The sequence below is a fragment of the Ovis canadensis genome, chromosome 14 (assembly GCF_042477335.2).
Source record: "Ovis canadensis isolate MfBH-ARS-UI-01 breed Bighorn chromosome 14, ARS-UI_OviCan_v2, whole genome shotgun sequence".
Taxonomy (NCBI): domain Eukaryota; kingdom Metazoa; phylum Chordata; class Mammalia; order Artiodactyla; family Bovidae; genus Ovis; species Ovis canadensis.
This window is the reverse complement of record NC_091258.1, coordinates 53,027,697-53,053,286: the sequence shown is the minus strand read 5'-3', so window position 1 is coordinate 53,053,286 and position 25,590 is coordinate 53,027,697. Positions and strand designations below refer to the sequence as shown.

The following is a 25,590-nucleotide window of genomic DNA, read 5'->3' as shown; positions in this document are numbered from 1 at the left end:
AAAGACCAAACAAAGCCTCAAATCAGTAGAAGGAAGGAAAAAATAAATATGAGAGAGGAACTAAATAAAATAGAGAACAAAAAAAAAAATCAAAGACACCAAGATAGATAAAATTGATAAGCCTTTAGCCAGGGTCATTAAGAGAAAAAGAGGGAGAATGCAAATAAACAAAACAAGAAATGAATGAGGAGAAATTACAACTGATATCACAGAAATACAAACAATTGTAAGAGAATACTATTAATGGTCATATGCTAACATATTAGACAACCTAGAAGAAATGGGTAAATTCCCAGAAATATACCATCTTTTAAGATTGAATCGGGAAAAGAATAGATAATCTGAAAGACTGATTACTAGTGTCAAAATTGAATTAGTAATCAAAAAAATTTTAAGAGAAAAAAAGTCCCAGACTGCATGGCTTCACAGGGAATTCTATCAAACATATAAAGAAGAGTCTATCAAACATACTTATCCATCTCAAACTAATCCAAAAAATTAAACAGGAGGGAACACTCCCAACCTCATCTATGAGTCCATTACCCTGATACAAAAGCCAGAGAAAGATACTGTCAAAAAAAAAAAAAACAGGAGACCATTACAGGCCAATATCTATGAAGGACACACATACAAAAACCATCAACAAAATATTAGCAAGCCAAATTTAACAATATATAAAAGGTACCATATATCAAGATCAAGTGGGATTGTTCCAGGGATGAAGGGACGATTCAATATAGACAAATAAATCACTGTGATATGCCACATTAACAAAACAAAGGTTAAAACCCCACACGATCGCTTCTCAAATGGTTCAGAAAAAGCATTCAACAAAATTCGATTGCCATTCATGATAAAAACTCTGAACAAAGTTGGTATAGAGGGAACATATCTCAACACATTAAAGCCCGTTTACAATAAATACACAGCTAATATAATACTCAGTGGTAAAAGCTAAAAGCTGTTTCTCTAAAATCAGGAATAAGACAAGGATGCCCATGCTTGACAATTCTATGTAACACAGTATTAGAAGTTCCAGCCTCAGAAATCAGATAAGAAAAAGAAACAAAAGGAATCTAAATTGGAAGAGAAGAAATGAAACTGTCAGTATTTGCAAATGACATGATACTATATAAAAAGAATCCTAAAATCTCTTCCATAAAACTACTCAAACTAATAAATGAATTTGGTAACATTATAGAATATAAGATTAATATATAGAAATCTGTAGCTTTTCTATACACTAATAATGAACAATTTAAAAGAAATCAAGAAAACAATTCCATTTATAATTTCATTAAAAAGATTAAAATACCTAGGAATAAACTTAATGAAAAAATTGAAAGACCTATCCTCTGAAAACTAAAGACAAAGATGAAGAAATAGAAAATGATACAAATAAGTAGAAACGTATCCTGTATTCATGGATTGGAAGAATTAATGTTAAAAAGCCCATATTATCCAAAACAATCTACAGATTTAATATAATCCCTGTTAAAATACCCATGACACTTCTCAAAGAACTAGAACAAGTAAACCTAAAACTTATTTGGGACCCAAAAAACCCCAAATAACCCAATCTCAAGAAAAAGGAACAAAGCTCAAAGTCACTCCCTGACTTCAGACCACACTAAAAAGCTAATCAAAAGAGTGTGGTACCAGCACATAGATCAATAAAACTGAATAGAAAGCAGACATATAGATCAATGGAACAGAATAGAGAGCCCAGATATAAACCCACACACATATGGTCAATTAACCTACGACAATCTAATTCCATCAACAGACAAACAGATGAAGATGTGGTGTGGTGTGGCGTGTAAAACAGTTCAGTTCAGTCCCACAGTCATGTCTGACTCTTTGCTGCAGCACGCCAGGCTTCTCTATCCATCACCAACAACGGAGTTTACTCAAACTCATGTCCACCGAGTCGGTGATGCCATCCAACCATCTCATCCTCTGCCATCCCCCTCTCCTCTTGTCTTCAATCTTTCCCAGTATCAGGGTCTTTTCCAATGAGTCAGTTCTTTGCATCAGGTGACCAAAGTATTGGAGCTTCAGCTTCAGCATCAATCCTTCCAATGAATATTCAGGACTGATTTCCTTTAGGATGGACTGGTTGGATCTCCTTGCAGTCCAAGGGACTCTCAAGAGTCTTCTCCAACACCACAGTTCAAAAGCATCAATTTTTCAGCACTTAGTTTTCTTTATGGTACAGCTCTCACACCCATACATGACTACTGGAAAAACCATAGCTTTGACTAGACAGATCTTTGTCAGCCAAGTAATGTCTCTGCTTTTTAATATGCTGTCCAGGTTGGTCATAGCTTTTCTTCCAAGGAGCAAGTGTCTTTTAATTTCATGGCTGCAGTCACCATCTGCAGTGCTTTTGGAGCCCAAGAAAATAAAGTCTGTCACAGTTTTCATTGTTTCCCCATATATTTGCCATGAAGTGATGGGACTGGATGCTATGATCTTAGTTTTCTGAATGTTGAGTTTTAAGCCAGCTTTTTCACTCTCCTCTTTCACTTTCAACAAGAGGCTCTTTAGCTCCTCTTTGTTTTCTGCCATAAGGGTGGTGTCATCTGCGTATCTGAGGTTATTGATATTTCCTGTGGTAATATTAATTCCAGCTTGTGTTTCATCCAGTCTGGCATTTCGCATGATGTACTCTGCATATAAGTTAAATAAGTAGGGTGACAATATACAGCCTTGACGTATTCCTTTCCCAATTTGGAACCAAACTGTTGCTCCACATCCAGTTCTAACTGTTGCTTCTTGACCTACATACAGATTTCTCAGGAGACAGGTAAGGTGGTCTGGTATTCCCATCTCTTTAAGAATTTTCCACAGTTTATTGTGATCCACACAGTCAAAGACTTTGGCATAGTCAATGAAGCAGAATTAGATGTTTTTCTGGAACCCTCTTGCTTTTTCTATGATCCAACAGTTGTTGGAAATTTGATCTCTGGTTCCTCTGCCTTTTCTAAATCCAGCTTGAACATCTGGAAGTTCACGGTTCACATACTGTTGAAGCCTAACTTGGAGAATTTTCAGCATTACTTTGCTAGTGTATTCAGTTCAGTCGCTCAGTCATGTCCGACTCTTTGTGACCCCATGAATCACAGCACACCAGGCCTCCCTGTCCATCACCAACTCCCGGAGTTCACTCAGACTCACGTCCATCAAGTCAGTGATGCCATCCAGCCATCTCATCCTCTGTCATCCTCTTCTCCTCCTGCCCCCAATCCTTCCCAGCATCAGAGTCTTTTCCAATGAGTCAACTCTTCGCATGAGGTGGCCAAAGTACTGGAGTTTCAGCTTTAGCATCATTCCTTCCAAAGAAATTCCAGGGCTGATCTCCTTCAGAATGGACTGGTTGGATCTCCTTGCAGTCCAAGGGACTCTCAAGAGTCTTCTCCAACACCACAGTTCAAAAGCATCAATTCTTCAGCGCTCAGCCTTCTTCACAGTCCAACTCTCACATCCATACATGACCACTGGAAAAACCATAGCCTTGACTAGATTGACCTTAGTCGGCAAAGTAATGTCTCTGCTTTAGAATATGCTATCTAGGTTGGTCATAACTTTTCTTCCAAGGAGTAAGCGTCTTTTAATTTCATGGCTGCAGTCACCATCTGCAGTGATTTTGGAGCCCAAAAAAATAAAGTCTGACACCGTTTCCACTGTTTCTCCATCTATTTCCCATGAAGTGATGGGACCGGAAGCTAGCGTGTAGATGAGTACAATTGTGCAGTAGTTTGAACATTCTTTGGCATTGTCTTTCTCTGGAATTGGAATGAAAACTGACCTTTCCCAGTCCTGTGGCCACTCCTGAGTTTTCCAAATTTGCTGGCATATTGAGTACAGCACTTTCACAGAATCATCTTTTAGGATTTGAAATAGCTCAACTGGAATTCCATCACCTCCACTAGCTTTGCCCGTAGTAATGCTTCCTAAGGCCCATGTGACTTCAGGCTCCAGGATGTCTGGCTCTAGGTGAGTGATCACACCATCATGGTTATCTGGGTCATGAAGATCTTTTTCATATAGTTCTTCTGTATTCTTGCCACCTCTTCTTAATATCTCTGCTTCTGTTAGGTCCAGAACATTTCTCTCCTCTACTGTACCCATCTTTGCATGACGTTCTCCCTTGGTATCTGTAATTATCTTCAAGAGATCTCTAGTATTTCCCATTCTACTGTTTTCCTCAGCCATAAAAAAAAGAATGAAATTCTGCCATTTGCAACAAGTGGGTAGACCAAGAAAGTATTATGATTAGTGAAATAAGTCAGATGGGGATGACAAATACTATATTATCACTTACATGTGGAACCTGAAAAATAAAACAAATATATACAGCAACACAGAAACAGACTCACAGGTATAGAAAACAAATTAGTGGATACCAGTAGGAAGAGGTAGTGGGGAGGGGCAAGATAGTGGTATGGAATTAAGAGATACAAACTACTGTGTATAAAAAAGATAAGGAACAAGGATATATTGCACAGCACAGGGAATTATAGTCATTATTTTGTAATAACTTTAAATGGAGCACCATCTATAAAAATATCAATTCACTACATTGCATACCTTAAAAAAAAGGGGGGGAATTTAGTCTGTGGAATCAGACAGATTCTGTTCTAACTCTAGCTCAGGTCTCAGTAGTTAGACAGTGAGGTCAAGGACTATGTCTGTTTTGTTCATCAATGCCCAGTACGCAGTGCCTGGTACAGAACATGCAGTCAATAAGTATTTATTGAATGAATTAAGGACAAAACAGTTTTCCACTCAAATGATTGTGCCCACCAGAGGACATCTGACATCTGGATGGAGCTTTGATTCTTGCAACTAGCATCCAAGGGGTAAAAGTCAGAGCTGCTATTAAAATATCCTACAGTATACAGGACAAAGAATTATCCAGCCCCAAATGTCAACAGTGAAGACATTGAGAAACCCTGCTCTAGGGTGAGGCCAATCAGGGATAAACTTCTAACTACTAACACTAATTGCTTGACCTTGAGTAAGTTATCAGATTTCTCTAACTCTTAATTTCCTCATCTATAGAATGGGAGACAAATTATAACCGATAATAATATATATATATAAATGAGATAAAGTAGGTATCATGTATGAAGTGCGTATCAGCAACTGGTGCATAGAGTGTGACCTCTATAAATGTCACCTCTGAGTGTTCTAACAATTAACCTTCATTCACTGGCACATAATGACAATGAGGTCCCTCAGATGGAATCTTTATGCTCTTGAATCACACCGTTATCAGTCTCAGAGTGAGTACTCACATCACATTAAGCCCTCTTCCCCACTACATTTATTGCAAGGTTTACTGTATTTATGTGCTTACCAGAGGCTCAATAGTGAAAACGGTATTCAAGAAGAGCATGCTGTCTGCCTGAACCAGCTTTCTCTGATTCTCAAAAGTTCGGGAGAGAATGGAAAGACGTTGTCGGAGAGAAAGATCAATAATGCACTCCTCAAGAAACTCATCAGTCTCACTCTTTTCCTTTTTGCTAAGATCATCACAGACCCTAAAAAAAAAAAAAGAAGAAGAAACATGAGATTTATTCTGGTACTTCCATGAAGTAAAGGGCTCCCCTCCAGCCCATCCTCTCGTGAAGTCTCACCCATGATCTTGGGGTGGTCCTTCCTTGCCCAAGACTCTAATCTACCAATTGAGAGACCTTATACCTCATCCTCTCGAGAACTTCAGTTTGTTTCCTTCAAGAAGTCCCCCAGGCTTCCTATCCTACTCAATGCTCATTTGCTTACTCCTGATCCCTTACAGATATTTGCACAAATATTTTCCTTTAGGTAATTGTGTTTTCCAGGATGCTTTTTCAATATTTAACATCTATCCTGCCTCTGATACTTCAAGGGCAATTTTTTGTTTCTTCTAAACTTGCTTAGCTTGAAATTTTTCCTAGTTGTTATTACCTACAGAACACAATCTGGAGCCAGCAGACTAGGTTTTGACAATAATTCCACTCTCTATTTACTCACTCTATGACTTCAGGAGTTACTTAAACCCTCTAAGCCTCAGTGCCTTCATCAACAAAATGGAAAGAATAGGAGATCCTCCATCATAAAGATGTGTTGAGAATTAAATATGATCAAGGACATGGGGTAATTCTTGGAACAAAGCAGTTGCTCAAGAAATGCCAGTTTTCTCTCTATATGAATGGCAGGCAGTTGCCAAGCTGTCAAGTTATAAAACACTCAGACTACAAGTGGAGACACGTCCTTTCTCTCTCTCTCTCTCTCTCTCTCTCTCTCTCTCTCTCTCTCTAGATCTTCACATCCCTTGTGAAAAAGCAGCCTTCACGACCGTCTACTCATTACTGAAGGTATGCTCACATAACTACTTGCATCTGTGACTTCATCTGAAGACTGAATTTCAAGTCCTGCCAGGATACATGACCATTTTCCCAGCATTTTTCTGGTATTACCAGTGGTGAGAGACATTATTTAGTAATGTGAATACTGAGTGAGAAGATAGGGTCACTTAAATCCAGTCCCAGCCCCAATTATTTTGTAACTGACCTCATGCAAACCATATGCTCAGCAATGTCAAATAACTCTTTTTAAAATAAATTCAGTGTCCAGGGTCCTTCAGTCACACAGCATAAAGAAGTCGAAGAAGTGGGTTCAGTGTGTTCTGGCCCCAATGAAGAAAGCATTGTGTGCTCCCTTTTTCTTGCTTGATGGGACACAAGGTAACCAAAGCAGCCATCATTCTATACTGCTGGGCAGGTCAAGGCAAATTAAAGGCAGTTCAGTCCACAAGAAGAAAGGAAATCATGTATTCCTCCAGGTGTAATTTATTAATACATATCTATGGAAAATTCTGAGAGAGATGGGAACACCAGACCACCTGACCTGCCTCTTGAGAAATCTGTATGCAAGTCTGGAAGCAACAGTTAGAACTGGACATGGAACAACAGACTGGTTCCAAATAGGAAAAGCAGTACGTCAAGGCTGTATATTGTCACCCTGCTCATTTAACTTATATGCAGAGAACATCATGAGAAACACTGGACTGGAAGGAACACAACCTGGAATCAATCAATAACCTCAGATAGGCAGATGACACCATCCTTATGGCAGAAAGTGAAGAGGAACTAAAAACCCTCTTGATGAAAGTGAAAGTGGAGATTGAAAAAGTTGGCTTAAAGCTCAACATTCAGAAAACGAAGATCATGGCATCTGGTCCCATCACTTCATGGGAAATAGATGGAGAAACAGTAGAAACAGTGTCAGACTTTATTTTGGGGGGCTCCAAAGTCACTGCAGACGGTGACTGCAGCCATGAAATTAAAAGATGCTTACTCCTTGGAAGAAAAGTTATGACCAACCTAGATAGCATATTCTAAAGCAGAGACATTACTTTGCCGACTAAGGTCAATCTAGTCAAGGCTATGGTTTTTCCAGTAGTCATGTATGGATGTGAGAGTTGGACTGTGAAGAAGGCTGAGCACCAAAGAATTGATGCTTTTGAACTGTGGTGTTGGAGAAGACTCTTGAGAGTCCCTTGGACTGCAAAGAGATCCAACCAGTCCATTCTGAAGGAGATCAGCCCTGGGATTTCTTTGGAAGGAATGACGCTAAAGCTGAAAGTCCAGTACTTTGGCCATCTCATGCGAAGAGTTGACTCATTGGAAAAGACTCTGATGCTGGGAGGGATTGGGGGCAGGAGGAGAAGAGGATGACAGAGGATGAGATGGCTGGATGGCATCACTGACTCGATGGACGTGAGTCTGAGTGAACTCCGGGAGTTGGTGATGGACAGGGAGGCCTGGTGTGCTGTGATTCATGGGGTCGCAAAGAGTCAGACACGACTGAGCGACTGAACTGAGCTGATTCCTTAGGAACAAATCTTAAAGAAACAATCATGAACATAAATAAAGAGCAACAAAGAGGTTCACCAAAGTGCTTGTAATAACACAAAAAATGTGAGTAAATTTGATGTATCAGATTGAAGTATTGGTTAAACAAATAATGGGACTCAGACATTACATTTATATATGAGGGTTAATGGGAGTGGGGTGTGGACCAAAGATGATAATGCTTTATGAATTGAGGAGGATGATGGACTCAACCCTTACGCCAAGAAACAAAGGAGGATGCTTTCCTCCCATGCTGCTGGGACTCTTGAGTCAATGAGAGCTATATGAGAAGTGGGGGTGTGGGGTGAGGACACCAGATGTCATCCTCTCTGCCATCTATGCAGAATTACAGCCGTGGCTGGATGTAAGAAGGGAATGTGGCATACCACTGAGAGCTGGCTTGACTCCAACAAGGACTTCTGTATCCCTCAGTCTATTGTTATGCCATCTCGTCTGGCGGATACTCATTGGCTCCTGCACTCAGAGGAGTTCAGTTTTTCAGCTGAAGATGCCTCTCATCACAGAATGTAACAATACACTAGCCTTCCCTTCCAGTAAAATCATGGATTTACTCATTTTGCAAATGGTCTGGTAGCCCAAACAACAATCACCTTCAGGCATCAACTACGGGTTCAGTCAGTGGACTATTCTCAGTGGGGAGTACAGTGTGTCTCAAGTACAGTAGTGTTGAACCAGTACTGCCCTCTCATCTTGGGTTCCTAGAGACCTGCACTCTGATCCTTTGCAGCATCCCAAGAGGTGGTAATTGAATGCCGAGATTAAAAACTAAGAACCTCAGCCATCATGGCTGGCAGAAATATTCCCCTCCACACCCGGTATGGAAAGGATAGAGCCATCCAACTTCAAATGGACTGGGTGATACTGGACAGACAGTATTAATAACTCTGTGATGCCTGTCATAAATGAAGTACTAGAGGTCCTCTTCCTGTTTACCAAGTACCACTCAAGTCTTTAGGTTCTTATATGACTGGGAAAGGGAGTGTTGTGCTAGGTCGTTTCAGTCGTGTCTGACTATGTGACCCCATGGACTGTAGCCCTCCAGGCTCCTCTGTCCATGGGATTCTCCAGACAAGAATACTGGAGTGGGTTGTCATTTCCTTCTCCAGGGGATCTTCCCGACCCAGGATCGAACTGGAGTCTCTTATGTCTAGTCTGTATTGGCAGGCGGGTTCTTTACCACTAGCGCCACCTGGAAGAGCTCCCCAAACACAACTGAGATTAAATTTATTGCTACCCAGGTGATAGGCTGAAAGCCAAAATACAACTGATTTATTTACAGAAATGTGTCATCTCCAATACTGTAATGCTTTGGAACACATCCATGCTAATCACTTTCGGGGTGGGGGACTCCACTGAGGATTCTGTGTTCTTGTACACAGTGAATCCAGAACGAGAGCAGCTGTTATTGAGAGAATGGCCATGACCTTGATGGAGAAATGGGGAGCAGAAATCCTCAAAAGCCCATGCTGTGTCTCTGGAAATAATAAACTGTGATAAGAATGAGGATGGAAATATCTTGTAGGATATTTTATAATCCCTCAGGCCAAGATAGAGGAAGTAAGGGGGAATGAATTCAGTCCCAATTTTTGAAGGGATTAGTTTTCTGTAACTCCTAGAAAAATGTCAGAAAAGAGAAAGAACCAAAAGATCATTTTCAAAGGTTCTATATCTGATTCCTAAGGTTCAAAAAAATTGAAAAAAAAAAATAAGCTCAGAACTTCTTCCTAAGGGAAATGATATCACCACTGTCAGAGTCTGGAGCCTGAGATTAGCCTGAGGTCCCCAAATCTTAACGTGTGTCCTAAGATTCACACCAACATGCTTTGGAAGGCAGGGAGGAAGACTTCCTTTGTAGAATGGAAGTGATGAACTGCCAGAAAGGCAGAGGGCTCAGATGTGCCTTTGCTGAGGCACAGCATCAAGATGCGGAGAACAAGAAACTATGATGGCTGGACTAGGGCCTTGAGGATGTCCATAATACTGAAGGGGTTAGAATTCTCAAAGTGATCATGCAGCAAGTTTCAGCCCCTTAGAAGAATGCCTTGGGATGAGTTTTAAGCCATGTTATAACTGGAAAGCAGTGAGAAGACTCTTGAATTCACCTAAAATCTACACTGAAGTTTTAAAATCTTAAGTTACTGGGATGCTGCAATGGGAAACACGAATCTCCTGAAGTATGCCTAAGGCCCGTTTAGATCACCTGTGTCACAAGTTCAGGACAGAAGTCAAGCTTTCTCTCTACACCTTAACTACAGAAGTTGCTGAAGAGGAGAAAAAAAGAGCTCGCTCACCACTAGGAGTAGCAGAGTCAAACATAAAACGATTATTCCAGGGATTCTTGCACTGTTCTTCCTGGGGAGCTCAAGAGAGAATTTATGCCAGAAGCTAAAGATCTCACTCCTGTTTCTTAGGGACAAGCAAACCTTGGCCCATAAGCAAGCTATCCAAGAACATTCTGCTTGATCTGCTGCTGATGTGAGCCTAAAAGACAAGCTGAGGGTTTGTTACACGGAGGAGGAGAGGATCTACACTCACAGCAAGAGCACAGCCACCCATGAAAGGGGCACCTATCCAAAGATATGAACCAGATGTTCAGTAAACCTCTTTCTTTGGTTTTTGAGATGATGGGCATTTTGTTGCTCGTTAGTTTAGGACAAGAATCCATGGCTAATAATATGAAACTTGGTGGCATGCTTGGGAATGTATCAAGGAACAGGAGAGGCATGGGAGAGAAGAGATACCTGGTCAAATAAGAGATAAGGCATTTTACCCTAATTGAAGGGAAGGAAGAAGGGATGGGGCAGAAAATTCAATACATTCTTCACTTAGATCAACCAATCCAGTTTGTAGCAATAAGTTATGTTTCTCTGTGTCACCCACACACAGCAAAGCATTCTTATTTAGCCATCTGAAGCCACTTTTCAAGTTCATTGTTTAAGGGAGGGGTATGTCTATGGGGTCCCACAGAGTCGGACACGACTGAAGTGACTTAGCATAGCATGATCCAAGATGATAAATTTGGGCTTCCAATTGTGATGGTTAAAATGCTCTATTATATTGTTTCCTTGCTACAAAAACAAAACAAAACAAAAACAGCCAGGAGGATCTAACAGAAAAAGCAAGAGAGACAATGCAAAAGAAAAGGAATAATGAGACTCAAAGATAATATTACAGATAGGGCCATGAGTGTCTGGGGGGACAAGCAGTGTGGGGGAGGGGAGAAATGTCCATTCACATGTGATTAAAATTATAATCTCTTAGAATTTCTGACAGCAATTGGTTTGAATTTTTCCTGAGTTTCACTGTTGAATAACTTCCTTACATATCTTTTGGACATAGGCATGGCATCAGTCATGTCCTATACATTTGGTCAAACACAAAGACATAGTTGAAATTAAAGCTGGCTTTCCCTCTGATGATTTTCCCTGCTGGCCCAGACAGTAAAGAATCTGCCTGCAATGCAGGAGACCCAGGTTTGATCCCTGAGTTGGGAAGATCCCCTGGAGACGGGAATGGCAACCCACTCCAGTATTCTTGCCTAGAGAATCCCATGGACATAGAAACCTGGTGGGCTACAGTCCATGGGGTCGCAAAGAGTTGGACATGACTGAGCCACCAACTGACACTTTCTCTCTGATAGCGCATACTCCTTTCTCCCCCAAAGATTATGCCCACAGTACAAGGAGGGTACTGACACACTACTTTACTGCTGTTTCTGCGTTTGTACCTGCTCTGTTTTTATCTTTGAACATACCTAGACCATTCTGATTGTTGGTACATACATGTCAGCTGAAGAATCAGGACCGATGAAGCAATGGACGAGAGGTCTCCTCTTGCCTTTTTAAACTACTGGTGTTTCTATGCTGTGAGGCAACATGAAGTTTTTAGGCAGGAAAGGCTTTTCTTTTCTCACTTTTTAAAGGTGGCGCAGTGGCAATGCGGTGATTAAAGCTCATTGTCTGGATGACAAAGCCTCTGGTCCGCGGTGTCCTATCACTGTCACCGCTCCTTCTGATTCAATTAGGGACAGCTCGCTGGGGGATTTCTGCCTGGTCTCCACAGACCTAAGACCTTTTATTTTTATCACATACTAACTTGGTGTTAAACAGAGCTTTGAAGCTTCGTGGGGCTAATCTTTAATGAAAATGGAGAGGCAAATAAAAAAGATTGAAATAAATTCGAATGAAAGTGGCAAAAGTGCTAATTCAGGGAGGATGGAAGAAGCTAAAATTGCAAATGGAGTTTAAAAGAGTCAATGATAGATTCGGTAAAAAAGAGAAATATTAAAAATTTAACAGTGATGAGATTAATTAAAAGTTTGGCTTTCCATTTTATTAATTTTCTCCACTGCCTGAAGTATCATTTTGAAAAGCAGCAGATTAAACTACCAACAAGAAACCTCTATTAAATTATACAGTTAGTGAGGATTGAACAATGCTACTAAAACTGAAGTTATTAAAGCCATTATATCTAAGCCTTCATTTCCCCCATTCTTTGTCTTTTCTGAAAGTTTCTTTTCACTGGGAAAAAAGTAGTCCACGACGATCCCAATCCAAAAGAGTTGACTTTTAGAAACCCTATAAAAACTGATTGATCTGGTTGGGTTATGAAAAGAAATAAAGACATGTAGATTTGTTTTGAGAGAATAGTGAAGAATGATGTATTTGGTCGCTAAAATTCAGGAAACCAGCTACTGATAAATTATTAACATAAGCAGGATAAGATTAACTGAGGACAGACAATGTTGTGTTCCACATAGGTCAGTCTAGGTTCTTTAAATGAAACAAGGGGCATTGCATACTGGACCCAAATGATAATATATCTGACATTGTTTGAGTTGGTTAGAAACTTACCACAAAAGCCACAGAATTTTCATAACTAAGTTTCATGTTCCTTCAAATTATATGGATAGTGATTTTTCTTACAAACCTGTACTTTTCTTGGTCTTCCTCTACCTGGGTAGCAAATATCTTCCACTGGAAATGGGCAATGATGCTACTGTGGTTGTGAATAGTTACACTTCGCTGATTGGCCAGAGATATGTAAGTTTTCTCAAGGATCAAGGAATTCTTGTCCAACCTTATGTTCATGTCTACGGCAGCTCCATACAGAGATATAAACACCTTTTCACCTAGAATATTAAGAAAGTATAAATGCCCTTTTAGATTTACTCTAGAACTACGCTACTAAGCTATGCTCCCCGCCGGTGAAGTCAGGGGCTACCGCACAAGCATTAGACACTTCGTTCTCCCCTCTTCCCCGTCAGTCAGAGACAAGATGCGATCAGAAATCTCAAAGGTTATGTTTGGTACAATTATAGAGAAATAAACTATCTTGATTACTGTAAAAAGAATACATAAAATATGAATTGTGGTAAGTGCTACCAATCTTTTACTTCTTTGTAATAGTTTAAAATCCAACAACCTGACCATGAGGGCACCTGAGTTCTAGAATTATAACTATTAGCCTCATCTTTATTCCAAACATAAAGTGGATTTCTTAAATTAACTGCACCAAGTACATCTGGGAAGAGCTGCTCAGCATGAGAGGATCTAAGTCCAAACAAAGCAGATCAGAAAGGCAGCATTAATGACTTCATTAACAGAAAACTGACTATTTAAAAGGAACCACATTCCTAACAACAGTCATTATAACAAAACAAAAATGAAATGAAACACAGATGCACATACATACATACTATGGCTGGATAATGATTACATGAAAAGGAAAAAATAGAAAGACAAAAGTACTGGTTAAAACTTTAAATGTTTTAATGCTAAGAACACCTTTATCCAGCATGGTAATTTAAGTTTTGATTTCATTCAGGATGCATCCACTGAATATGAATATCCTTAAGCTTCCAAGAAGACACAAATTACAAACTTTTATCTGATCTCTGCAATGTCACAGCAAGTACCTTACTCTGACATCAAGGTAGAAAAAGGAAATCCTTAAATATCATGAATGTCTGTTGATCTGTGCTGCTACCATTTTAATTAGAACTCAGAAGGTCTAATCCCTTGGACTGTTTTTCAGCAAATATTTCTGCTACATTCACAACTATATGAACTGAAAAGGTATTTAGTAAACTGATAGCCCTTTATATAGTGCAAACATTTTTTAGGCCCTATTACTTTGACCACATCAAAACGTTTCCCAAAGTTTAAAGAAAAAGTTAAGTATCTAGGCATTTGCCTCTAAAATGTTACATTTTTATTTAAAAAATATATCAGTTCAGTTCAGTTCATTTCAGTTGCTCAGTCGTGTCCGACTCTTTGTGACCCCATGAATCGCAGCACGCCAGGCCTCCCTGTCCATCACCAACTCCCGGAGTTCACTCAGACTCACGTCCATCGAGTCAGTGATGCCATCCAGCCATCTCATCCTCTGTCGTCCCCTTCTCCTCCTGCCCCCAATCCCTCCCAGCATCATAGTCTTTTCCAATGAGTCAACTCTTCGCATGAGAAATATATACATGAGGTTAAAAATTTAAGTACTAAACAGCACATACCATGAAAAGAACACATCTTCCCCTCCTTTACTCAACCATAGGCCTGCTTTTTAGAGGAAAGAACTACTAATATTTTCATGTACTTCCTTTCCAAATAAAGATATGCATTCTTCTCAACTTTTAAGCTTTTTGATGAGTTAAATTTAACATTCTGATGAGTGGAAATTTGTTGCTTTAATTTGCATCCTAATTACGGATCAAAATAAATTGTGGAAAATTCTGAAAGAGATGGGAATACCAGACCACCTAACCTGCCTCTTGAGAAATCTGTATGCAGGTCAGGAAGCAACAGTTAGAACTGGACATGGAACAACAGACTGGTTCCAAATAGGAAAAGGAGTATGTCAAGGCTTTATATTGTCACCCTACTTATTTAACTTACATGCAGAGTACATCATGAGAAATGCTGGGTTGAGTAAAGCAATTAGCCTCCAATTAAAATAAATAAATTTTTAAAAAAAAGAAATGCTGGGCCGGAAGAAGCACAAGCTGGAATCAAGATTGCCAGGAGAAATATCAATAACTTCAGATATGCAGGTGACATCACTCTTATGGCAGAAAGTGAAGAAGAACTAAAGAGCCTTTGATGAAAGTGAAAGAGGAGAGTGAAAAAGTTGGCTTAAAGCTCAACATTCAGAAAACTAAGATCATGGCATTAGTCCCATCACTTCATGGCAATTAGATGGGGAAACAGTGGAAACAGTGGCTAACTTTATTTTGGGGGGCTCCAAAATCACTGCAGATGGTGATTGCTGCCATGAAATTAAAAGATGCTTACTCCTTGGAAGGAAGGTTATGACAAACCTAGATAGCATGTTAAAAAGCAGAGACATTACTTTGCCAACTAAGGTCCATCTAGCCAAGGCTATGGTTTTTCCAATGGTCATGTATGGATGTGAGAGTTGGACTATAAAGAAAGCTGAGTGCAGAAGAATTGATGCTTTTGAATTGTGGTGTTGGAGAAGATTCTTGAGAGTCCCTTGGACTGCAAAGAGATCCAACCAGTGCATCCTAAAGGAGATCAGTCCTGGGTGTTCATTGGAGGGACTGATTCTGAGGCTGAAACTCCAATACTTTGGCCACCTGATACAAAGAACTGACTCATTTGAAAAGACTCTGATGCTGGGAAAGATTGAGGGCAGGAGGAGAAGGGGACGACAGAGGATGAGATGGTTGGATGGCATCACCGACACAATGGACATGGGTTTGGGTGGGCTCTGGGAGTTGGTGATGAACAGGGAGGCCTGGTGTGCTGCAGTTCACGGGGTCACAAAGAGTCAGACACGACTGAGTGACTGAATAACTAACTAATTATAGATGATGTTGAACGTCTTTTCATGTATTGATTTTATATACACACAGATATACTTGTGTGTTATATCATTCTTTCATCATTCATCAAAGAAGATATCATTCTGAAGGGGGCAAGAGACATAGAAATACAAGTCCTAAGCCTACTGAAGAGAGAGGTTAACACACACAAAAAGTATTATGGTGGAACTGCCTATGTCTTTTAGAGGACTTTAAACCTTGATTTTGGTTGTTATGAACTGGTTTTGCCCTCAGAAACCTGGATAAAAGAACTCATTTCTCTTTAAAGTACCTGATCTAATATTTCAAATTGTTCAACATTTAAAAAAAAAAAAAGCCAAACATAACCAGACATGCAAAGAAACAATACTTTGTAAGTTAAAAACAGCATACACAACAAAAATAGAAGCAGACTCACAAAGAATCAAAGAACCAAACTACAAAACTATCCTATAGCCCACTTCTAGAAATTTATCCTATAGATAATTCAGAACACGATGAAGAGTATTCCTTACAGTATTGTTCCTTATAACAACAGAGTGGAAAAAAAACAGAGCACTCATCAAGAGAAGGCTAGTTTAAAAAATCTGTGTTACACCTAAAAGTGGAATATTGTGCAGGTATTAAAAAGTACCTAGTGAAAAGAAAAGAGCTCCAAGATACACAATTAAGTGGAAAAATCAAGGTTTAGAACAATATACATATTGGTTTGGCCAAAAGGTTCATTCATTTTTTTCATAACATATTACACAGAAAAACTCGAATGAACATTTTGGCCAACCCAATAGTATGTTATTTTTGTGTTAGGTGGGAAAATAAGAATATGAATTCAAGTTTGCAGCTATTTGTATAAAAACACTGGAAGGATATACAAGAAACCATTAAAATGAAAGAAGGGTCAAGTGAATGTGGTAGGATGGAAATAGTACTTTTCAATATGTACTTTTCAAATATTGCTTTATTTTTTGGCTATCTGATTACATTACTCCTTCAAAACTCTGATGTAAAAAAGGGCATCCAGGAAACATTTAAATGTGCTAGATAGCACTAGTAATAAGAAAAATATAAAAGAAAAAAAGAAGATACCATTTCATAATCATTAGATTAACAAAAATCAAACCATTTGACAATGCTGTTTTGTCAGTATATTAACAAGTAGGTAGAAAAATAAGAATTTTCATATATTGCTGATAGAAATACAGATTGGTACAACCACTTGACCAATAAATTTCATATCCAGTAAAGCTCAAGATGAGTTTGAATAAACTCCGGGAATTGGTGATGGACAGGGAGGCCTGGCATGCTGCAGTCCATGGGGTTGCAAAGAGTCAGACATGACTGAGCAAATGAACTGAACTGAACTGAAAGTGCAAGACACATTTGCCCTGTAACTCAGCAATCTCACTTCTAGTTATTTATCCCTAAGGATAATCTCACACAGCTGCATAAGACGTATACAAAGACACTCATTGCAGCACTGTTTATAATAGCAAAAAAACTAGGAATATCTAACATTCAATAGGAGTACAGATAAACTATAGTATTTTCACATGCTGAAGCATGCTGCATTAGTTAAAATGAATCAGCGCTATATATCTATGTGTTTAAATCTTTAAAATATAATGTTGAAGGACTTCCCTGGTGGTCCAATGGCTGAGACCCCACACTCCCAATGTAGGGGGCCAGGGTTCAATCCCTGGTCAGAGAACTAAAGATCCCTGCATGCTGCAGCTAAGACTCAGCACAGCCAAATAAATTTAGAAAGTATGTCAACAAACAAAAAACCCCATAATATCGAATGAAAAAGTCAAGATGGGAAATGGTATATACAATATAATACCATTTATAAGAGTTTGAAATTACTCAAGACAATGGTTTATGAATAAGTAATATGCAGGAATGGCATTAATATGCACCCAGTATGGCTCCTCTGAGGACTAAGACATGAGAATTAGATTAGAAAAGAGTAACAAAGCGACTGCACATCTATAACCAGTTTAGTTATCCATAAAACATCTGAAAGAAAAGCATATGGCAAAGTGTTGATATATGTTAAATATAATGGCTGTTGATTACATTATTTCTGTGCTTTTGCACTTACTTGAAATATTTCATTGTTTAAAAATCTAACCGAGGAAAAAGATTCCAGGGCTTACTTATTTCATCCAAATCTAGGGGTCAGACAGACTAATGTCATCAGTTTAAGTTGCTCACTGCAAAACGTTCCTTCCCAGAAATATAACAAAAGCCACTGTATTCTTTTCAAGAGCCATCTACTATTGATTTTTTTCAGTACTATCTTCCAGAAGTCATCAGATCACAAAGGGAAGGAAGCAATAACTTTTGTCCTGCTTCCATAGCTGTTGAAGAACTTGCTATTCACATCTACTTTCATGAAGACAACCATAAATAGGGTCCCTCTCCCCAGCTAGACGATTGATAGGAAAGACGGCAAGGGTGTTAAGCCTGGGAGAATGGTTAAGGTTGCTGTACCTCACCATCGGTATTTTTTGTGCCCTTGAGTGCCTGTTACCACTGTAGTTTCTTATCAGTTTCAGGGATTGAATTCTGCAGTCACTGTAGATGAGGTTAACCACACTCATTTATTATGTCCTAGTAAAGACGTATTTTGTGGAATGTCTCATTACTTCTTGCATGTTTCGCTACTATCAATTAAGCAAAATCAAACATGAGCAAAACTAATTTTGCCCCCAAAATGTGAAGCCAGCTATATCCACAATACATTTCATTCTGTGGTTTCAGTTACTTTCAGACAATGGAGGACAGTAAATAAAATATATGAGCGGAGCCATAGATTCTCTAGGGAACCAGCAAATTGATGGAAAGAGTGTTTCACATCTCCTGGTCACGGCAAAGTCAAATTCACCTCTCAAGTGAACTGCTGAATCAAACATCTTCAGAAGTGCTCCTTCTCTGAAGGGTTCAGGAAACAAATTATGCAACTTGATCTGGGCTAACCCAGCACACCAGTGTCAATGGCAATGCCAAAATCAGTATTCTTAATCTGCACAGAAGGCAGTGTGCAGATTATTAGTAGTATTACAGTATACTATAATACTACAGTATTACGGTCTTGTTTTTGCTGTTCAGTCGCCCAGTTGTGTCCGACTCTTTGCGACCCCATGGACTGCAACACACGAGGCTTCCCTGTCCATTAACCATCTCCTGGAGCTTGCTCAAACTCATGTCCATCAAGTTGGTGATGCCATCCAACCATCTCATCTTCTGTCATCTCCTTCTCCTCCCGCCTTCAATCTTTCCCAGCATCAGGGTCTTTCCAAATGAGTCAGCTCTTCACATCAGGTAGCCAAAGTATTAGAGCTTCAGCTTCAGCATCAGTCCTTCCAATGAATACTTGGGACTGATTTCCTTTAGGATGGACTGGTTTGATCTCCTTGCAGTCCAAGGGAGTCTCAAGAGTCTTCAGCATCACAGTTCAAAAGCATCAATTCTTCAACACTCAGCCTTTTTTATGGTCCAACTTTCACATCGATACACAAGTACTGGAAAATCCATAGCTTTGACTACATGGACATTTGTTGGCAAAGTAACATCTCTGCTTTTTAATATGCTGTCTAGGTTGGTAATAGCTTTTCTTCCAAGGAGCAAGCATGTTTGAATTTCATGGCTGCAGTCACCATCTGCCATGACTGTGGAACGCAAGAAAATAAAGTCTGTCACTGTTTCCATTGCGACCCCATCTATTTGCCACGAAGCGATGGGACCGGATGCCATGATCTTCGTTTTTTGAATGTTGAGTTTTAAGCCAGGTTTTTCACTCTCATCTTTCACCTTCATCAAAAGGCTCTTTAGTTTCTCTTCACTTTCTGCCATAAGCATGGTGTCATTTGCATATCTGAGGTTACTGATGTTTCTCCCAGCCATCTTGATTCAGCTTGTGCTTCATCCAGCCCAGAATTTTGCATGATGGACTTTGCACCTAAACAAGCAGGGTGACAATATACAGCCTTGATGCACTGCTTTCCTGATTTGGAACCAGTCTGTTGTTCCATGTCCAGTTCTGTTGCTTCTTGACCTGCATACAGGTTTCTCAGGAGGCAGGTATGGCAGTCTGGTATTTCCATCTCTTTAAGAACTTTCCAGTTTGTTGTGATCTACACAGTCGAAGGCTTTAACGTAGTCAATGAAGCAGAAGTAGATGTTTTTACAGAATTCTCTTGTTTTTTCTAAGATTCAGTGGACATTAGCAATTTGATCTGCAATTTAATACTATAGTATTATAGAAAGTATTATAGCATTATAGAAAATTTGCTGGCCTCAGCGGGAACCAAAGAGCTGGTTCAAGTTCAAACTTTACTTAGATGTACCGTCACTTAATGCCTCTGCGCCTCAGTTTGTTGTTTGTTAGTTAGGTCGTGTCTGACTCTTTTGTGACTCCATGGACTGTAGGTCGCCAGGCTCCTTTCTCCATGGGATTTCCCAGGCAAGAATACTGGAGTGAGTTTCCATTTCCTTCTCCAGGGGCTCTTGCCAACCCAGGGAACCAACCCATGCCTCCTACACTGGCCAGCAGATTATTTACTACTGGGGCACCAGAGAAGCCTGGGCCTCAGTTTACTCACCTTTAAAAAGAAGGCAGTTACAGAGATGTTCTCTGTAAGCACTAACATCTAATGATTTGAGACTTTTCACTTGCTATGTAATTTTCAAAAACATTCCACTTATCTAAACAATCTCTAACCATCTAATCTCTGCCATTCCCTATCCTAAACTGTGGAAAGAGGCAAAGAAAACAAAACTGTGACAAAAATATAGACAAAAAAATATTCCTAGGTCAAGAAATATTTGCACTGATTCTAAAGCCATGTTAAAACATTTCCTTTTTTTTAAATAGTAATGATGTTTTGCTAGATTTCATAATTCTATGTTTATAGAATGTTTATAATTCATTATAATAATTGCACAACTGACACACAGCTCATACAGGTAAATCTGCATGAGTATAGTCAGTTAGCAGGGTTTTTTATTTTTTCTTTTTGGCCTAACCTGGCAGCATGCAGGAAATCTTCTTTCCCTGACTAGAGATCAAATCCAGGCCCTTTGCTGTAGAAGCTCAGTGTTCTAAACACTGGACCACCAGTGAATTCTCTATGGTTATGTTAGGGGAAGCACACTGATTGAAACCACCCACCCTGGCCAGGCACCATAGTAACCATTTGCATGAGTTGTTTTATGACAGGAGATCCTGATAAGGAATACGGAACTAATAAGCCACCACCAACCGGAAGAGTTAGGGAAAGGTCTAAAGGAGACACCGCGTGTCCGTCCACTTCCCAGAATCCCTCTGGCTAGCATCCATCTTGGCTGAGTGATGCATGCGCCACCAGGAAAGACCCTGAATTAGAGTGATTGGCCAAAGACCACCCGGAAACTAATCCCATCACCATAAAACCCGAGACTGCAAGCCACGCGGCAGAGCATTTCTCCTGGGTTCCCTTACCCTACAGCTCTCCACCCAGGTGCCCTTTCCCAATAAAATCTCTTGTTTTGTCAGCACATGTGTCTCCTCAGACAATTCATTTCCAAGTGTTAGACAAGAGCCCAGTTTCAGGCCCTGCAAGGGGTCCCCCTTCCTGCAACAGTTATATTCAGATGTATATTATTTAGCAGTTTTAACTGCAAGATAGCATATCACACTCAATTACTGTATCATAATTTGGTACTCATTTATTAGCTTTTAGGAGGAAAAAAATAATTTCTTCATGGTTTATTAGGGTAAAATATATAACTGTTCATAAAGCTGCTCTGTGAGGTATTAATATGATTGCTTATATATTTAATAATACATCATCACACCTTTGGGGAAAAGAGCCTATTTGCCAACTTCTGATCCCTGAATTGAACTATCTCTACTTTAGTAAAAGACATAACATTTTCAAAAATGCTGAATAAGTGTATTAGCTCTGTTTCCTATTTATGCCAGTAATGTCAGCTCTAAGTTATAGCAACATTACCAGGCATTAAAGAAAAAAACACTGCTATGCTCCGACTTCTAATGCTCATTCAAGTAACCAAAATCTTAGAACCTATGTCTTTTTTAAGCCTATTCTGAATACTGATACTTCTTTGAACCCTTAGATTATATAAAGTTTCTCAATACCCAGTTGAAAAGTGTGAAAGTTAAGCAATTATTTCTTTGTCTCCTGTACATGTGTGCATCCATGCTCAATTGGGTCCGACTCTTTGCAAGCCCATGGACTACAGCCCTTGAGGCCCTTCTGTCCATGAATTTGCCAGGCAAGAATACTGAAATAGGTTGCCATTTCCTACTGCAGCTATTTATCTCCCAGTAGTCAACATTTTCACTTCTCAGTTTCAATGAAATGATAGAATTCATTTACTAGTTGTTCTGTTTAGTTTGGTTTTTGTTCTGTTTCACTGTTATTAATGTAGCTTTGAGAAACTGTATTCCTAATTCTCTTCTGGAGGTTTGTAGTTTGTAAAAACCACAAGTTACTTCATTTCTTTCTTAGTTTTTGACTATAATAAAAATATAACTAAATCATCCCTGAGGTACAATCAGTTGTTTGAACAAACTTGATTTCACTATGGAAGGGCATACACAGGAGGAAAGGAGGCGAGAGATATGATTCAGGAAAATGATAATGAGTAAAATATTAGATACTGGTAAAATTTACACTTGACCACCATAATTGCTAGAGCACTGGTTCAAGCTCTAGATGTCAAGAAAACAACATGTCCTAGCTGTATTTAATCAATAATTAAATCCAGCGGAGGACCAGCAGTGGAAGGGCATAAACACAACTGTTAAAAAAGTGATTGAGTACTTCCTGCTGAGGAGTAGCCCTGCTTCTCCTTCTGGAACATTGTTTGAAGAAGTATGAAGAAAAAATGATGCTAAATTTCCCTCCTCAAATCAATTCATACTTCAAACAGCTGCAGAAAGTTCAATCAGATGCTTATTTAGTGAGATGACAAGCCAATGTGATCAAGGCTGCTTGGAAAAGCTCTGTGATTAATTGTGTTTAGGTAGTCATTACTGTTTTTCACTAATGAAAGGTTATAAGTCCTGGTCATTGATAACCCACAATAAAGATGAAAACATATTCTTATCAGCAGTTCTTTTCATGTAAGGAAAATGCTACAAGACAGTTTATCTCTGTCTGCAATCTTTAGAAAATGACTTTATTCAAAAATCAAAGCTGACACCAGAACCTCAGTGTACAGAAATCAACTTTTCTATGCATGACTAAATTTTAATATACAAATATTCACTTTCTTTAGCAAGAGACTATAAATGTAAGTATGTGTGTCAAATCCAAATACTTACATAAAAGTAAAATCCAGATTGAGGACTGCTAGGAGAATGTACAGATAGTTGCATTTTAAAGTCAACAGATTAAGGGAGTAAAAATGTGTATGTAGTAATATAAGAGATTAGGGAGATGATCCACTATGGAGGAAAAAGCACTGCGTGAGAGTTGAGAGTCTGAGTTTGGGTTCTAACTGTGCTTCTGACTACTTCTATGAGCTACAGGCAAGCCACTTAATTTCTTAGGATGTCAGTTTTCCACATGCAAACGAAGCTAGGGACTAGATTAGATTCTCACTGAAGTCTTCTGTCAAGTTTTGATTCTACTGATGATGTATGGGCAATCTAACTCCTGTATAAATATAGCTGTTTATAATGTGAAAAAAAGACATACATTAGAGTCAGTTTTAAGCAGCATATTAAACTAGAGATTGAAATAACTAAAATACTCAATAAAACATTTTTCAAACTACTTTAAAATTGATCACTAACCTGATAGGAAAATAAGGACATTAAAGTAAAATGAAGAATATCAGGAAATAATCTAGTGCCAAGGCTGTCTTTTGCCCTACCAGCCTTTGTTATCTTGTGAACTTCTGTTTGGCTTTGACTGTGTGAATCACAATAAACTGTGGAAAATTCTGAAACAGATGGGAATACCAGACCACCTGACCTGCCTCTTAAGAAACCTATATGCAGGTCAGGAAGCAACAGTTAGAACCGGACATGGAACAACAGACTGGTTCCAAATAGGAAAAGGAGTGTGTCAAGGCTGTATATTGTCACCCTGCTTATTTAACTTCTATGCAGAGTACATCATGAGAAACGCTGGGCTGGAAGAAGCACAAGCTGGAATCAAGATTGCCGGGAGAAATATCAATAACCTCAGATATGCAGATTTTATCTTGGGGGGCTCCAAAATCACTGTAGATGGTGATTGCAGCCATGAAATTAAAAGACACTTACTCCTTGGAAGGAAAGTTATGACCAACCTGGACAGCATATTCAAAAGCAGAGATATTACTTTGCCAACAAAGGTCCATCTAGTCAAGGCTATGGTTTTTCCTGTGGTCATGTATGGATGTGAGAGTTGGACTGTGAAGAAAGCTGAGCGCCAAAGAATTGATGCTTTTGAATTGTGGTGTTGGAGAAGACTCTTGAGAGTCCCTTGGACTGCAAAGAGATCCAACCAGTCCATCCTAAAGGAGACCAGTCCTGGGTGTTCATTGGAAGGACTGATGCTGAGGCTGAAGCTCCGATACTTTGGCCACCTCATGCGAAGAGTTGACTCATTGGAAAAGAGCCTGATGCTGGGAGGGACTGGGGGCAGGAGGAGAAGGGGACGACAGAGGATGAGATGGTTGGATGGCATCACCGACTCAATGCACATGAGCTTGGGTGAACTCTGGGAGTTGGTGATGGACAGGGAGGCCTGGCGTGCTGCGATTCATGGGGTTGCAAGGAGTCGGACATGACTGAGCGACTGAACTGAACTGAACTGAACTTCTGTTTTAACTACCACATTGGATGCCTAAGACAGGACATAAAGTCCAGGACCTGCCCAAAGTGATGACACTAAATCCAAAAATTATAAAACAGAAAGAGGCATAAGATATGATGAGATCCATAACATACTACCACAAACAAGGCACCTTGACATATTAAATATATCAAATTGAAGGAATATAAGAAATGGCAGGTGCAATAGGGACTTTGTTAACCTCCCCTGAAGCAGGTAATAAGATCCCCTATGTGAGAGGTGCCTTTCAATACCAGGTAGAAAAAAGTATGTTTACCTCCAAATACAGAAGGATACCAAGAGGAATCTGAATCAATAGGCCTTACTGTCTCAATTTACTATGCTTAGTTCAAACACTGTCTGGTCCTGTCACATTTTCCCACAATTTTCCACCCTGAAGGGCAAACCTAGCATAAAGAAATTCAGATTTTACTACTTCTTCAGATCATTTCTTTATGGAGGCTCAAGTAAGTTGCAAGTGAAAGTTGCTCAGTTGCGTCCGACACTTTGCAACCCCATGGACTATATATATACAGCCATGGAACTCTCTAGGCCAGAATACTGGAGTGGTGGTCTTTCCCTTCTCCAGGGGATGTTCCCAAACCAAGGATCAAACCCTGGTCTCCCTCATTGCAAGTGAATTATTTACCAGCTGCTCACATATCACATAAAACTTATATTAAAAACATTTTTATGTTCTTCTCTTGTTAATCTGTCCTTTGTTACAGGGGCCACATCTTAAAAAACAAAACAGAGGAAGAAAGACATATTTCCTCCTCTACCAGATACCATGATAGAAAACCATAAGGAACAGCAAACAACAAAATAAACAAATAAATAAATAGATGAGCAGACTTAGTATGTCTGAATTACCAAATATACAATATATTTATTATATTAAAGAAATAAAAGGGAAACATGCAAAATAAGAGTAGAGAGCAATCAGATTTGACAGAACGAAATAAGCTTTCAGTAATTAAAATAATTATAAATAATTGAAAAATTAAAA

General features: G+C 39.3%; 1 protein-coding gene across 1 annotated transcript in view; it reads right to left on the bottom strand.

Annotated features, from left to right (window-relative positions):
• HYDIN (HYDIN axonemal central pair apparatus protein) overlaps positions 1–25,590 on the bottom strand; it is a 347,975-nt gene that overhangs the window by 251,200 nt on the left and 71,185 nt on the right. The window contains 2 exon segments of the mRNA XM_069548980.1: positions 5,366–5,549; positions 12,855–13,056. Coding sequence (XP_069405081.1) covers positions 5,366–5,549; positions 12,855–13,056 — 386 coding nt within the window.